A 15,973-nucleotide genomic window follows, 5' to 3' on the forward strand; every position below is an offset into this window, starting at 1 on the left:
CCTACCTGTATTTTTAAAGTGATCTGGTCCAGATTGGGTTCTGCATAAATTCTAAGTAATAAAATAATAAATTTCAATTGCACGCTCTTAGGCAGGCATTATTTTATTAATGTTATGAGCAACGAAAGGTCAGGCACCTTCTTACCTTCACTTGAAAAGAACTCACTTTGTCTCATTATCTCAATGTTAGCAATTCTAGAGATACTCAATTAAAAAAGATTAAAATCTTCTCATTAAGAAAAAAACGCTACTCAGTCTTGTCCTTAAACATGTTCATTGTATAATACATTGGTACACAACTCTAGGCATCATGCAATGAGTTCTGAATAAATAAAACAAGTATTATGATCCTAGAGAAACTTCTTACAAAGCACTTCACGGTCAGAGTAAGAGCGCATAGAAAACAACTATCTATTGCTCAGCTACAAACAAAACTGTTCATCAAAAAAATTAGTAAATAAGTTCATAAAATAGTTTTTAATTTTTCCATGTAAAACTGTTCTTTCAATCCATTAATTTACTGGTGTGGCAGAATGGAGAAAGCACCTTTAATTGCAACATCTCAGCCCCCGAGTCTCTGAGCTGCCTTAATTTTAGATAGAATAAAACATTAAACACAGCATGGCCAGGAAAGTATGGTTTAAAATACTAAATGCTATATTCATTCACCAACAGTAAATCCGAGTGAATAAAAAGACTGAGAGTACATCAATTCATCTTATCACGAATGAATCAAAGTTTCACTGTTTTATTCAGTTGTGTCACAGTCTGAAGAGAACTTTTCCACTGAGTGATTAAAGCTTGTGGTTACCGCTGCTGGTCACAGCTGGGGCTTACCAAGACCCACCAGTATTTACCAGTAAGAAGATGGGCTTCTAGACTAGCTTCATGACACGTCCAGCCTTAGGCTGTAAGAAACCCCTGATGTCAGTAGAGAAACAGTCTCCAGCTAAAGTCCATAAATGCTGCAATTCTCGTCATGGCAAATGTGATGTGCACCGCACATCAGCTGAGAAATCAAAACCCATGGAAGGTTATGTCTGCCCATAAAACACCAAGACCAACATGTCACGACACAGGTAAGGAGAGACAGAACCCAACCTCCACAGGTTCCAGGACTGGGACCTAGAGGCTTGAAAAAGAAGTGAGTTTACCTACAACGGGTTAAGATCTCTTTTAACCCTGTGTATTTTTACTCAACCCACAAGTTAGGAGCTAGTTACTAGAAATTGGGTCAGAAGGGACAACAATTAAGGATCATGAAGCATCTGTAGTCCAGAATTCAAAGAATCAATAAAAATGGAGCATGCCTATGTAGAATGAATACCCTAGCGGAGCCAGAAGCCAGGACTCGTCTCCATTTACTCCCTACCCTGCTAACAACAGAAAGGCATTTGCACAATGCAATATGCTTTATATGGCTTAACCTTTTCTGCTTCTGGATTTTAACAAGTTAACAATGAAAATGTCACTAATTCCACAATAGAATAATTGGAAATGGTAGACTAAAACCAAATTAAAATAGTCTAGGCATAGCCTCAATTGTGTATAACCTTTTTGAAAATACAGTTACATTTGGAGACTGCCATCTCAGTTGCCTCCAGAGATCCTCAAGTTTATTACATCATGGTGGCACAATAAATACTACATTTATACTGCCCAGTCCATCCTGTACCCACGTTCTATGAAGCTCCAGAATTTCTAATACTGAAAAGCTAACCACTTCTGTCTAGTTATTCAACACTTAATCAAATCTCTTGCTACAGCAAATTAGAAAAAAACAAAACAAAACTTAAGAAATCCGGCCCAAATGCACCATGTCGCATGAGAGGAAACTTGTATCCTCTATCATAAAATTTTCTCGTCAATCAAATATTGTTTGAAAAACGAGTCATAACCTACTTACCTGGACAAGAGGATACTGATAGTCCATGCAATATACACCATACATAGCAGAGGGAGAGACTCCAGATCTGGACCGCACAGAAAGCACCTCAATTTTTTTTCTAGTTTTATGTGTCCTGTCAAGGGAACTAAAAGCACCCTCAAAAAAAAAAAAAAAAATCCTTGCCTCTCTTTCCCCGTCTACACAGGCAGGCGTGCTGGCTCAGCCGGTAAAGTCAGAGTTTAGTTCAGAGCAAAAGGATTCAGCAGTACATATAGGAGATGCTCAAAGAAAAGCAAAACATTCCAACTAAAGACAGCACTAGGGATTGGTTTTTAACTGACAACTCCACTAGAAGGGCAAGAGGCAGAAGACGACAACCAGAGAATAGACCTCTGGCTTCTTAAAGCAGCAAACAACGCCAGAAGCACAAGGCATCCAAAGCTGAAGTAACGTAACGTCCCAGGCTCTGTGTCAAAGGGAATGCTCCCAACCTAGGGCATTGGAGGCAAATGGGACTGTATTATTTTTCTAGCCCTCCCTTGGGCAGGAATGCGCATGTGCGTGCACACACACACACACACACACACACACACACACACACACACACACACACACACACACACTCTTCCTTCTCACTGTCTCCGGTGGAGACAGGTGTTAGGATTAACAGCATGAAGCCCAGCCAGAGAAAGAACTGGCAGAAAAAGCCGCACTGATACATGCAGTAAAGGGCCCTTTCATGACACTGTATGTTTCTGTATCATTTAACACACAGCTCCCTCCTGCTTTATTTAACAGGAGCAAGGACAGCTGGCAGGAGTCAGCTAGAAAAGAGGAAGGTGGCCCCAACTCTGAGCAACATGAGTCCACTGGAGGCCTGCAAATATGTGGGGTGTGCTCTCAGCTGTTCCAGTCAAACTTGGAGGGATTAACTGTGGCTGCCTGTGAAGAGGTGGGGGTGGAGAGGTTGCTACCGAGAAGCAGTTGCTTTTCTCCTTTTAGGAAGCGGCTTTCTCTACCCCACCATTGTTTGCACACACATGTGCATACATATTTCTGTAACCGATATTAAAAGCAGTAACAGATAGAGACAGGTGTGAGGTTAGCTGACAGTCAGCCCACAGCAAGCTGGGGCTGGCTTCATCTACAATCAGAACTAAGTAGTCCTTAGAAAATAACACGCCATGTACAAAAGGTGAGAATAAATCAACTGCTGTAGAGACACAGGCAAAACAGTTCCTCTTTAAACATCCTTTACTTGGGACAAACTTTTAAAGATTCAAAATGATAACTCTAAGTTTGTTTCAGTGTGAGAGAGAACTCCTAATCTACTGAGGCAGAGTCAGTACTGCTAGGACAGCCTTCATGGGGTTAGTGAGGTAAGTGAGGGCCTGTGCTGGTATGGACGCTCCCAACCAAACCAGTGCAGCTTTCTTCTACAGCCATCGAAGCTAAGTGCAAGGGTATCCAGGAGAAACTTTTCTTTAAGGTTCAAATTGGCAATGACATATCTAGAGATGGTCTTCCAGATACAACATGTACCTTAAATCAATCAGTCTGCAAGGACCATACAAAATACTACAATACCTCTAGCCTGCCAGCACTGATTTCCATTTATTAAATAAACCAATTTAATAGTATTTAAACAGTTGGGTGCGATGGAATATGTTTGTAAACCCCGGCTACTGAAAACTAGAGGCAAGGAGATCAGAGTTCAAGGCCAGCATGGCGTAAGACAGCAAAATCACCCAATTCCATACCAAAAGGCAGTTGTTTGCATCTACTCTACAGAAGGTGCTATGTTAAGTACTAGAGAAACTATAAGAGCAGTCTGGTATTTCAAAGTACTTCAAAGGTACAGGTGAAGTCAGAGGTGAAATACTGCCATAGTGCAAATTTAAGAAGCACTATGAGCAATCTACCACACCCGGGCCACCGTTGTTAACATGTGCTCTCTCTCATCAGACACTTGTCAGTGCTCCCTATCGCTAAATTCTTGCTTCTAACTAACACTTGGTTCGCCAACTCTGAAAGACGTTCACTAGAGGCTCCTAACATCTTACAGTTGCCTGGCCACATCTTAAAGTTTATTGTGTACATTTTAATTGTCCCCTCTGAAGCTAATAAATAACAGAAAGGGGGTGGAGGAAGGTCTCAGTGGTAAGCGGTTACCTAGCATGCAGAAGGTCCTAGGTTCTATCCTAAGGTAGTAGGAGAAGGTATGGGAGGCAGGGGCAGGTCTCTGCAATAACTCTTTTTTTTTTTCTTTTCTTTTTTTCGGAGCTGGGGACTGAACCCAGGGCCTTGCACTCGCTAGGCAAGCGCTCTACCACTGAGCTAAATCCCCAACCTGCAATAACTCTTAAATCAAAGAATTCTATATGACTTAACCTCACTCTGTGTTGTTTAGAGCAACACTGTATCACCGGGCACACAGGCACGTGTCAATCAGCTCCTTAAGTCACTGTTAATCTTCCGAGATTCTGCACTGGTGGTGGAGCAGTGAGCATAGCTGCTCAGTAACTAAGATCTCTCTTGATGTGAAGACTTGAAAGTGATAATGGGACCACACTAATAAACTGTCTGACAAACCTAAAGCTTCATCAGTCGTCCAGTTTGATGCTGATGGAAGATGAAATACTAGGGTGGTATTCATCAGACAACAGAAGAAGCCTGGAGTGGTGGCACATGCCTTTAATGCCAGCATTTGGGAGGCAGAGGCAGTCTGGTCTACATAGAGAAACCATGCCTTGAAAAACAAAAACACAACAAAAGCTAACCAACCAACCAACCAACCAACCAAACAAACAAACAAACAAACAAACAAAAAACTCCCAACAAAGTAACTCCCCCCCAATAAAACCCCCAAACAAAGCCAAACTAAAACAGATAACAACCAAGGGAGGAAGAGTGGAAATGGGTAGAAACACTCAGAGAGAAGACAAAGAGCTGTAAACAGAATCTTAAGGAATCCTAACTTCTAGAGAGCAGACGTCCGAGATGAAGTGGGGCCCCAGAGTCCTCACAAGAACCCAAACACAGAAAGCATCTGCTACTTTTCTGCACCTTACAATCCTTACTGATGCCACTAGCAACATGCAAAGGCTGAAGAGAAAGACTCAGAAATGTGACTGCACTACCAGAAAGCAGGTCTGCTTCCCAGTGCTGGCCTGTGACACTGGCACTAGGTGGGTCAAAATAAAAAGTAGAAACCACACCAGCATTTAAATCTCACCAAAACTTTCTGCCTTGAACCCAGGTGGGAAGCACAGGGCAGGCAATGGCACAATCAGAGATCCACCCTTGTCCTTCCAGCAAACTTGTCACACAACAGGTTCTTTCTTCTCCTCCTCCTGCCCCGTAAGGACCATCTGCTGAGTATAAGGGCACTTTCTGTGTGATCCTGGGAATACTTGTATTAGATCCTTTGCTTAAGGTCAAGACCCATTCTCAAAATTACTGATATAAGTAGTTGGTATAAATCATTGCTACAAGTTTCTGCCATCAAGGCTGAGCCATTCCCACCCCAGCTCCCTCCAGCCAAGACAAATTACAATCCCTTTCAAACCAAGAGTTCAGACAAACCCTTCCTTTATTCACTTGTCCTTCCAGGTATTTTGATCACAGTAAGAAGAAGAGGGTAAGACCCATCCGTATTTTCTTCATCCAGTCAGTATTCACTCCCAACAGCACAGCATCCCACGTGGTGTAAGTATGAAGGCTCCCAAAAGAGTTGAAGGGGAGAAAAAGTAAGGGACACTGGATCACATGTGATGAATGCCACATCTAGTTGAAGACAGCTGGGATAAAGTCAAACACATCAGTAACCTGCTGTTCTCTACTGTCACCCCCTCATTTTCCGGGGTGACGAAGATGAGGAACAGTCCATGACAATCATTAACTAAGTGGAGAGGGCTTACCAAGTTTGGTAGATAAATTGGGAAGAATAAGGGATTGCGGGGAGGGCAGCATTCTAAGTGAACAGACACACTGTGTGAGCAAAGCTGTACTCAGTGCCCACAGAAGAGCAGATAAATAGCACAGAGCCAAAGCATGTGCCACTGACTGCAGACGAGTTCTGTTGGTCTAGCGTGAGATGCCTGAGCTTTCTGCATCAAGAGAAAGGCTTGAAAGGATGCCTACCAGAACAGAGTGCAATAAATGGTAGAAACGTGCCTTTGCATGACACATAGATAAAAACGGGGGTAGTAACAAAACTGGCATACGGAACACAGCATTTTGTTCAGGAATGAAAGGCAGGGCCAGTCAACTGTAAGCCAAGTTGACAGCCCTTTTCTTGGGTGTTGTCGTTCTAAATTGGTGTAGTCTGAGAATCCCTAATCTGAAACTATGAAATTGAAAACCTTTGGTCACTGATACTGACTCAAAAAGTTTCTTTAGGGAAGAGAAAGTTTATTTGGCTCACCATTATAGATTAGAATCCATCATGGGGGAGGGGAGGGGGAGTCAAGGCAGCAAAACCTGAAGCGTCTAGTCACATCCACAATCAAAAGCATAAAGATAATAAATGTATATGTACGGTACTCAGCTCCCTTTCTCCATTCTTACACAATCTAGGGCCCAACCCTAGGGATTGAGCCGCCCATAACAGGCAAGACTTTACAATTCAATGAATATCATCAAGACAATCCCCACAGACATGTGCACAGGCAAACCTATTTAGACAATCCCTCACGGAAAATTTTATCCTCGTCAATTCTAGATTGTGTTAAGTTGATAATTTAAAAGTATTCTATCTCAAGATCATGTGCCCTGAGACTGCAGGGTAGGGATGGAGAGGTGACTCAGAGGTTAAGAGCACTGGCTGTTCTTTCAGAGGTCCTGAGTTTGATTCCCACATGTTTGCAAGTCCAGTTCCAGGGGATTCAATGCCCTCTTCTGACCTCTGCAAGTACAATGCGCAAACACTCATAGGCAAAGCACCTAGACGTATAAAATTAAAATCAAAGAAAATAAATGAGCAGATTAGAGAAATTAATAGATTAGAGAAATTAAGAAGGATGCTTACTGTGCAGCTCTTGGTAGGAAGTCTTCTACTGGATACCACAGAAATATGGCCATGAAAGACTGTACCCATGTGGTTTCAGATGCATACCAACTGGACTAGAGATCACTTATATTACTTTATCAAAGAGAAACTCCACATTTTGTCTGTGTCCTGAAACTCTGTGGAAGGCTTATTTAAAGGTTACAGACTAATCTGGTAGAACAAATTCCAAAGCAGTCCAGTATGTAGAGTAGTTTATGATCATTGCTAACTGCTTTTAGCTGGGTTTAAATTAAGAATCGGGGTAACGGGGTTGGGGATTTAGCTCAGTGGTAGAGCGCTTGCCTAGGAAGCGCAAGGCCCTGGGTTCGGTCCCCAGCTCCGAAAAAAAGAACCAAAAAAAAAAAAAAAAAAAAAAAAAAAAAAGAATCGGGGTAACATGTAGAGCATGAGGATTTTTAAAGTTTGTAGTTTGACCAACAAAAGAGTCTGCATAAAGTTAAGATCTCAGAAAGTATGTCTGAGGAAGAGATAGAAAACAAAGCTGGCACCAGAGAACAGGAAACGCCTCAGAGGCGTCTCCCCACCTCAAAAGTATAAAGGTGCACCTTATTTGAGAGGATGGCCTCCTTGAGAAGAGAGAGCCGTGGAGGTGCCCTGTTTACACAGGACAGCCTAAGAAATGTTTCCCAAATCCAGACATCTAGGCATTTAGAAATTTCAGTACTTTGGTTCTGGAATTCTAACTACTACTCAAGCTGGTAGGAGTTTTGCTGTCATGTGTGTGATACTGGCTTGGCAGGTATGTAGAAAGAGTTCTGGGGTCATAAAGTCCTCTATCAAGATTATAACAGAAAGCCGGGGGTGGGGGCACTAAATGTGTGACAGGGTTGGCGTCTCCATAGGACTCCAGCCCCTAAGAGGATGGTATATGAAGCTATGAGAGGGAAGGAGTAGATATAATGGAGTCCCACAAGATAAAAGATGACTAGGAATATGAAATCCTTCCCAAAGGAAAAAGCAGTTAAGGATAGCCAGCCCAAGAGAGGAGTCTTGAGGTAGCCATGCTGACGGGACAGGGTTGCCTGCCTTTCTGATCTTGTATCACAAAAAGCACATGGCCAAGATGCCAGGCAGAGGCTACAGGATTCAATGTTCATCCTCCCGACAGAGTCTTGATTCTGTCTAATCTTTTCTTGTTACTGTCTTATCCCTCCCTTTTAGAATAGGATGGTACTGTGCACCAGTGCCTCTCTGAGGAAACAGACCAGAGGAGTGTGTCCTTGTAACTGTGTCTTATCCCTGCACCCCATCTCCCTCTCATCCCCTACAACGTGGACTGCTTTATTCCCGTACTAGCTCTCTACCATAGCTTTCTACCTCTCACAGGCCAGAAGCAACGGAGCCACGGGCCGTGGACTGAAACCTCTGGCACTGTAAGCGAAAATAAGCCTTTCTTCCTCTTCAAGTTATTCTAACTATTCCAAATCCTTGGTGCTTCCATGGTAATTTTACAATAGGCTTGTTGATGTCTATAAAAGTGTGGCTGGCATTCTGATCACACCCATGATCTCGCTTGAGTTGACTTCCTATCCCAAGCACAGAGTCATTGCACAGCACATTTCTCCCACTGTCCTGAGCTACCCATGTCTTCTATACAGGCAGGGATTAGAATTAACTTCCCTCTGGACATCATGATACAGACCACTTTCCTCAGACTACTAGACTCTATAATATTCAGATCCCTACAGGAATGAGTATACTGATGTGGGGGTGGGGGTGAGGAACAGAGATCCAGAAACACATCTAGAGGTATAAAGACAATTTGGCGATAAAAAAGTATCAGAATATCTGGAACTGGACATCAGCACAATCACACGTGGTAACAATGAACTGATGTACACACTTGTACTATACACAAAATTGACCACAAGCCTAAAACACAAAACATGAAAGTATAAACTTCAGGAGTAAAATTCCTTGAACTAAGCAAGACTTTAGAGCTATGACATAGTCTGTGGGTGTTGCTCAGTGCATGTTTAACATGGTCCAGGCCCAAGGTTTGATCTCTAACACCACACAGGTTAAAAACAAGCCTTAAAAGAACAAACCAGGTGCTAGAGAGATGGCTCAGCAGTTAGGAGCACTGACTGCTCTTCCAGAGGTCCTGAGTTCAAATCCCAGCAACCACATGGTGGCTCACAACCATCTGTAACGGGGGATCCGATGCCTTCTTCTGGTGTGTCCGAAGACAGCTACAGTGTATTTATACATACATAAAATAAATAAATTTAAAAAAAAAGAACAAACCAACAAATCAGACTACACTAAAAACTTTTCCTCACCAATGGACACTGTGAGAGGAAAACAAACCACAATTTAAAGGTACCATTTCTTTCTTTCTTTTTTATTTTATTTATATGAGCACACTGTAGCTGTCAGACACACCAGAAAAGGGCATTAGATCCCATTACAGATGGTTGTGAGCCACCGTACTGGGAATTGAACTCAGGACCTCTGGAAGAACAGTCAGTGCTCTTAACTGCTGAGCCATCTCACTAGCCCAAAAGGTACCACTTCTATGTATTTGATAAAGGGCTTTGTCTTAGGGTTTTACTGCTGTGAACAAACACCATAGCCAAGGCAACTCTTATAAAGGCCAACATTTAATTATGGCTGGCTTATAGATTCAGAATTTCAGCCCATTAATATCAAGGTACGAGCCAGGCAGGTGTGGTACAGGAAGAGCTCAGAGTTCTACATCTTGTCCTAAAGGCAAACAAGAGAAGACTGGCTTCCAGGCAGCTAGGACAAGAGTCTTAAAGCCCACACCCATAGTGCACACTTCCTTCAACAAGACCACACCTCCTAATAGTGTCATTCCCTGGGCCAAGCATATTCAAACCACCACAGGCTTAAAAACAAAATACATTTTTAAAAAGTTGTACAACTGATCTAGAGTCAGTACTTAGTAACGTCTTAAAATATCACATATACCTTTCATAAAGCCTACCCAGTCTACTTGCTAGTATTAATAATTTACCCAAGGGAAATGGGAACTATATTCATATACACACCTGTACAAGAACCCTAGGGTGCAAACGCAAACACCCACCAGGGGACAAAGCTTAGCAACTGCCGCAATCACGAGTGAACACCATGGCTCAGCAGCAGAAATGAATGCCTTTAGTGTGTACACGATGAACCTCGAAATCATGGTGCCAGGGACAAGAAGCCCGGTAACAGGGCTTTTTACTGTATGACTACATTTTTGTCAAATTCTAAAAGTGTGAACTGATCTACAGTGGTGGAAACCAAATCACTGCTCAGTTGCTAGTGTCCTTGGCAGGGAAGTCATGAAGAATCACATGATCAGCACATGAAGAATCTTCTGAAGATCTGTAATCTGTTATCTCAGGTGTGACTTCATGGGTGTGCATCTCTCAAAACTTAACGAACTGTGACTCTGCCGTATACCACTTACTGTGCATCAATTATATCTCAGCACAACTGTCAATAGAAGACTTAATTCTCACCCTCCTCAGTGCTGAGGTTTTAGGAGGTCAGTTATCTGCTTTTAGGGTTGGCAAAGGGAAATAGGAAAGCATCAACCTGTCCTCTTGGAATGAGATAGAGGATATGGTGGAAATTAGGGGAAAATGTCAAATGTAAGCAGAGGAGAAAAGACAGGCTGCTCTGGAAGTTACTAATTACCAAGGCTGTGTCACTGGCAGACCCCTCCCTTTGCACTTGCACATGACCTTTTCATTCTGTTGTACACACTTCCTGTTACCCCGATCCTGGGAAGAGGGGTAGTCTATCTTTCTTCCTCGAGTGTCCCCGACCCACACTCAGCAGAATTCCTGAATGGTCTACCCCGGAGTGTGTGCTGGAGACTGGGGCTGTGAGGCCAGACTAGATGGAGTCAAATAGTAAAGCCAGGCTCTCATCCTTATGTTTGTAAGGCACCATCTCTGCCTCTGATTCTTCCTCTGGAAGAAGAAGAAGAACCTCACATAAGCACAAACAAGCCCAGCACACAGCGATGAGCCCCAGCATCATCTCTGACAATTTAGGAAGGAGGGAATATTACCTTCATGGGACTTTAGAGGAAAACAGGACTTTTTATGCCTCGTATTTACCTGTAGTACCAAATAAATTAGAAGCACCCCCTTGAGTCCACTATAAAGAGTTAACAGAAAGAGGGACTGTAAGGTGTTGGAAGTGTGGCTGCCTCTTCCCAGACTGCATTCATCACTTTGCACCCTACGGTGCATATGCACAGTCAGACACCAGGGCAGCTCTCAGTACCACTGAGAGAGGGGCAGGGCTGACAGCAGCAGCAGAGCAGTGTGGGAACCCATAGGTTGGCACCAGCCCCTTGCTCTATTCAGACCTGTAATCTCTTCTGACTTTGATTTAATGCAGCAATTACTGGTAATGTGGTTTGAAGGAGATAAATGCCCAGTGTAGCTGTCTGTCGCTTACTCTGCTCATGATGCAAGAACATTTTTAAATTAAAATTCCCTTTATGATAAAGGAGCTGCTCCAGTGAACGTTTCTGTGCAGGCCTGATACAGAGCATCCCCAAAGAGGATTAGAAACTAACACCCTCCCCCATACAATTACCCATACCTAAAGGAGGTCCTTTAACCCTAAGTTTTTCCTCATTTATATAATTAGAATCTTCTTTCTGCTTTTTAAAATCATAATGTCAGCATTAGAGAATCCACTAAAGACTCAGCTCTCTCTCTCTCTTTTTTTTTAACCTTAATTTCCTTTTAAATAAACAAGCAAAGTAAACATTCATACCGAGATGCCTAAATGACACTGTAGGCAGGTAAGTAGCTTGGCCTGTCACTCTAACTCTTGGGAGGAACACAAGCTAAAGACTAGCTACCTTGTGAGATACTGTCTTTAAAAGGGGATAGGGGAAATGACTCAATTCATTGAAAAATAAATAAAGGCTCTCTTGCCTCCCACCCAGGCAATTTGCTTATGGCATGCTTTGTATATATGGAAATCTTAAGTCCTAAGATTATTATAAGATATCCTTAACCCTTAAATCATGTAAGAACTAAGAATATCCGCTAGGGTTTTTCTACCTACAACATTCCTGCTGGAAACCGCATACTAGGTTCTGTGGGTCAAGGCACCTGCCACCAAGCCTGCCCTGAGGCGCATCCCCCAGATCCACAAGTGGAAACCATCTCCTGCACATTGTTCTCTGACCTCCACCCAGGTACTGTGGCAGCCTGCTCCCAATTAAAGGAAAAAAAAAAAAAACCCTGCATAATGGGGACATGCTAGTTAATCAGACACTGATGTACTCTATAATAACCAGAGTACAAACCACCCAGGACCTGAGGGCCTGCACCACGGAGCACACTCAGTAGCTCTTGAGCCAGTCATAGCACTGCTGACTCAATTATGAAACTTCCTACCTCCCAAATAATAATAACTGTAGCTGCTTAAAATTTGTCATTTTGCTCGCTGGGGTGGACAATAATAATATCCTTTGGAAAAGAAAGAGAAAAAAAATGAACTAGAGAGCATAAGGTTCCATTTAGTTATAGTCTGCAAAGTGAGTACCAAAGCCCCAAGACTAAATGTGTATTTTTGCTTCCTAACATACTCAATACAATTTTAGCATGAAGTCAAAAGTCAAGAACTGGTTTTCTGTTCCATCACAGGAGAATTGTATCACATATATAATTAATTCAACTAGTATTTCTCACTAAGAGCCTCTAAATTTACACACACACGCACGCACGCACGCACGCACGCACGCACGCACGCACGCACGCACGCACGCACGCACTCGCCCTTCAGCAAAGTACCATATGCCTTCTTAGGAAATCCAAGATTAAGATTAGAGTCCCTCTCTAGAAACTTGACAAGACCTACTTTGATTCTAGGTGTACGGATATAAAACTGACGTCATGCTTACAATAGCAATGCTAATATGGAGACCTGTGAAGGGTTCTGTAGCTCTTCATGAGAAAGCTTGAGTTCTCTTTCAAAGACAAAAAGAGGGACAATGTGGCTGTCTTAGAAAAACAGTTGTATACACCCCCCCACATGCATGCATACATTATGTGCACACAGACACAACACACTTGCATATACACACCCACACACACCCATGCATGTACTAGCCCTTTGGGAAAATAGCCTGGCATAATTAATAAGATTAAAGGGGACTTAGGATAAATAAGATGAGAAAGTCTGATCCTTACAGGATTAAACCCCAAATCCTAGCATGAATCCAATGATTTTGAAGATCAACACCATGTAACAGGATTAAATCAATAGCTTCTTTTGTTTTTACAATGCAAACAATCACAGTTGGCACATTCAGGCCTGCTGCATCTCCTCCTGGGTTAGGAGAACTGAGGGCTGGACAGGGGATTCTGCTGTGGCGAAGCCTGCTAATGAGCGTACTTCAGGGTCCAAAACTCCTTCTTATTTCCAAAGTCCAAAAGTCTAGAACGAAATTTCTTTTTCATTCTCCATTTTTGTGAGGTGGTAGGGGAGAGATTATTCATTCAACAACAAATGTGAGTTGAACCAATGCAGACACTGTGTGACTATCTAAAATATAAACTCAGAAACAGCACCCTAGCACCTAGACCGTAGCCCTGAGTGTTTTAAGTAAAGGCTATGGGTCTGTATTTGGTTTCTAAATGTACCAGTGTTCTGATTGTTACTTGTTGTTTGTTTTGAGACAGGCTCCCTCTATACAGACCAGGCTGTCCTTGAACTCAGAGATCCATCTGCTTACCTCTGCTTCTCAAGTACTGAGCACTAAGAGGCAAGATGTGTCTGGCTGGGGCTAAACCTAAACTCTTAAAGGACTCAAAGGGTTCTGGTACTTCCATGCCCCGAAGGCTGCAGGAGCCGTGAGCCTCTGCGAGGACGGTGCTCTCTGTACAGAAGGTAGCAGTGGCTCACTTGATGGCATATCCATGAGCAACAACATGCAGGACAATGGGTGTCAGTGGGTGTGGCAGACCTGTCCCACTGAAAGCAGGGCTTCACTGCTCATCTCACTCGGGATGAAAAGTAGCCACTCAAGTTCGGATGGGACCAGGCTGTCAAACTTGCTGCCAATCAAAAGCGAACAACAAAAGTTTCTGTAGAATATCCTAGGGAAGGCAACATGACGGTCTTCTGACGATGTGTAAGTGGATAAACGGGTATTTGCTGAATATGTTTATGATTTTTCAGTGTTTAAAAAAAACATACGGGGTTGGGGATTTAGCTCAGTGGTAGAGCGCTTGCCTAGGAAGCGCAAGGCCCTGGGTTCGGTCCCCAGCTCCGGAAAAAAGAACAAAAAAAAAAAAAAAAAACCCAAAAAAACAAAAACAAAAACAAACAAACAAAAAACCAAACACATACAAAGGTTACTGAATGATACTGTGTGTTCCCTTTATTTCTCTTGGAACATTTGTGTCACGAAGTTGGCCTCTGTACTCATCTGCTTGTGAGTTAATTCCAAACATTACTTATTTCTCTTGGAATATCTACATGTTAATTTATGTACCTTTCTGTTTGGCAGTATTCAATTAGCAAAGAAAACTACTGACTTCTGCTTCCAGGAAGAAGGTGCATCCACAGTTTTCAGTGTGTGTGTGTGTGTGTGTGTGTGTGTGTGTGTGTGTGTGTGTGCGCGCGCGCACGCTGTGGGCATAGACGAAGTGTTGCCTTGCTAACAAAAGGGCAGTAAGCAAAGCCCAAGACTTCTGAAATGCAGCCAAACTGCTCCACCTAACAAGCAGATGCTAGGTGCTATGCCTCAGCCTCTCTCTCACCATGCACCAGAGGGTGTCTGCTGAGGTGTCACAGACATTTATCCTGGAGACGTTATTAAGAAGGATGGGAGTGGGACAGAAAATATCCACGATGAGGACAAGGGAGACACCAGAAACATGACCCATAAGTGAAGAATAAACTGATCTGTATCACAACTAAATGTTTTTGTTCTGCAACATGAAACAAGAAAATTGACAAAATGAAATAAAGTATTTGTGGACCATAGATCTGAAACTATATAAGAACTGTCAAGATTCGGGCTGGACAGATGGTTCAGTGGTTAAGAGCACTGACTGCTCTTCCAGAGGTCATGAGTTCAATTCCCAGCAACCACATGGTGGCTCACAACCATCTGTAATGAGATCTGGTGCCCTCTTCTGGTGTGTCTGAAGACAGCTACAGTGTACTTATATATAATAAATAAATAAATCTTTTTCAAAAAAAAAGAATATTAAAAAAAAAAAGAACTGTGAAGATTCAACAATGGGTATCATCTGATTAGTGTGGACAATGACATCTCACCAAAAATACATAGTCCGTTAAACAGAAATGGAGGTGGGCTCGCCATCTTTAGCCAACATGGAAATGTCCATTAAAACTATAGCACCGACCAGAAAGGCTTAAAAAGAGCAAGGATACCAAATGTGGAACCTGGGTCAATGGAAGCACTCGTATACCACTGCTGAATAGAAAACAGTACTGGGGCTTTGGAAACACCTCAGATATTTCCTCTAAAAGAAAGAAAATCATTAAATTACCACATGATCCAACAACTTCACTCTTAACATCTACCCAGAGAATAAAAGCTTATAGTCACACAAAAACCTATGTACAAAAGTTTGTAATACCATTATTCACAGCAGACGAGGAGAGAAAGGGGTGGGGAAGAAACAGGAGACAGAGAGAACAGAAACAAAGATGTGTACTACTATGCGACCACTTAAAAAACTGGTACACTATGCCATGGAAGGGCCACCGAGTGATAAAGACAAACAAGTGATTGACACCTGCAACACCTCGAAACTCTTCAGAGTCTCCCCTGAGTTTAAAAATTCAGTCCCAGAAAGAACTCTATTATCTCTCATTGGCACAGCATGGAAATTGCACCCAGCAGGAAAAAGGCTGCTGAAATGAACAAAAGATTCGGGACAAGGCACGGCACTCAAGCAGAGCAGAGGGCGTGGCTGCAGATGAGCAACCAGAGGAGTCTACGATGATAAAGTCTGTGTCTCAAAGGCATCACTGCCAGGGTCCTGATGCTG

At 42.7% G+C, this 15,973-nt stretch overlaps 1 protein-coding gene across 43 annotated transcripts in view; it reads right to left on the reverse strand.

Moving 5' to 3' along the window:
• Rbfox2 (RNA binding fox-1 homolog 2) overlaps nucleotides 1-15,973 on the reverse strand; it is a 243,672-nt gene that overhangs the window by 84,857 nt on the left and 142,842 nt on the right. For 2 of the 43 annotated variants that reach the window (XM_063263911.1, XM_063263903.1), the window contains exon 1: nucleotides 1,907-7,320. The exons of 40 other annotated variants lie outside the window; for them this stretch is intronic. In XM_063263911.1, the coding sequence (XP_063119981.1) occupies nucleotides 1,907-1,951 (45 nt within the window). In that variant the 5' untranslated portion in view covers nucleotides 1,952-7,320. Of the gene's footprint in view, nucleotides 1-1,906; nucleotides 7,321-15,973 lie in introns of those variants that run through there. One more of the 43 variants, NM_001414968.1, reaches the window with a different exon arrangement.

The sequence above is a fragment of the Rattus norvegicus genome, chromosome 7 (assembly GCF_036323735.1).
Source record: "Rattus norvegicus strain BN/NHsdMcwi chromosome 7, GRCr8, whole genome shotgun sequence".
Taxonomy (NCBI): Eukaryota; Metazoa; Chordata; class Mammalia; order Rodentia; family Muridae; genus Rattus; species Rattus norvegicus.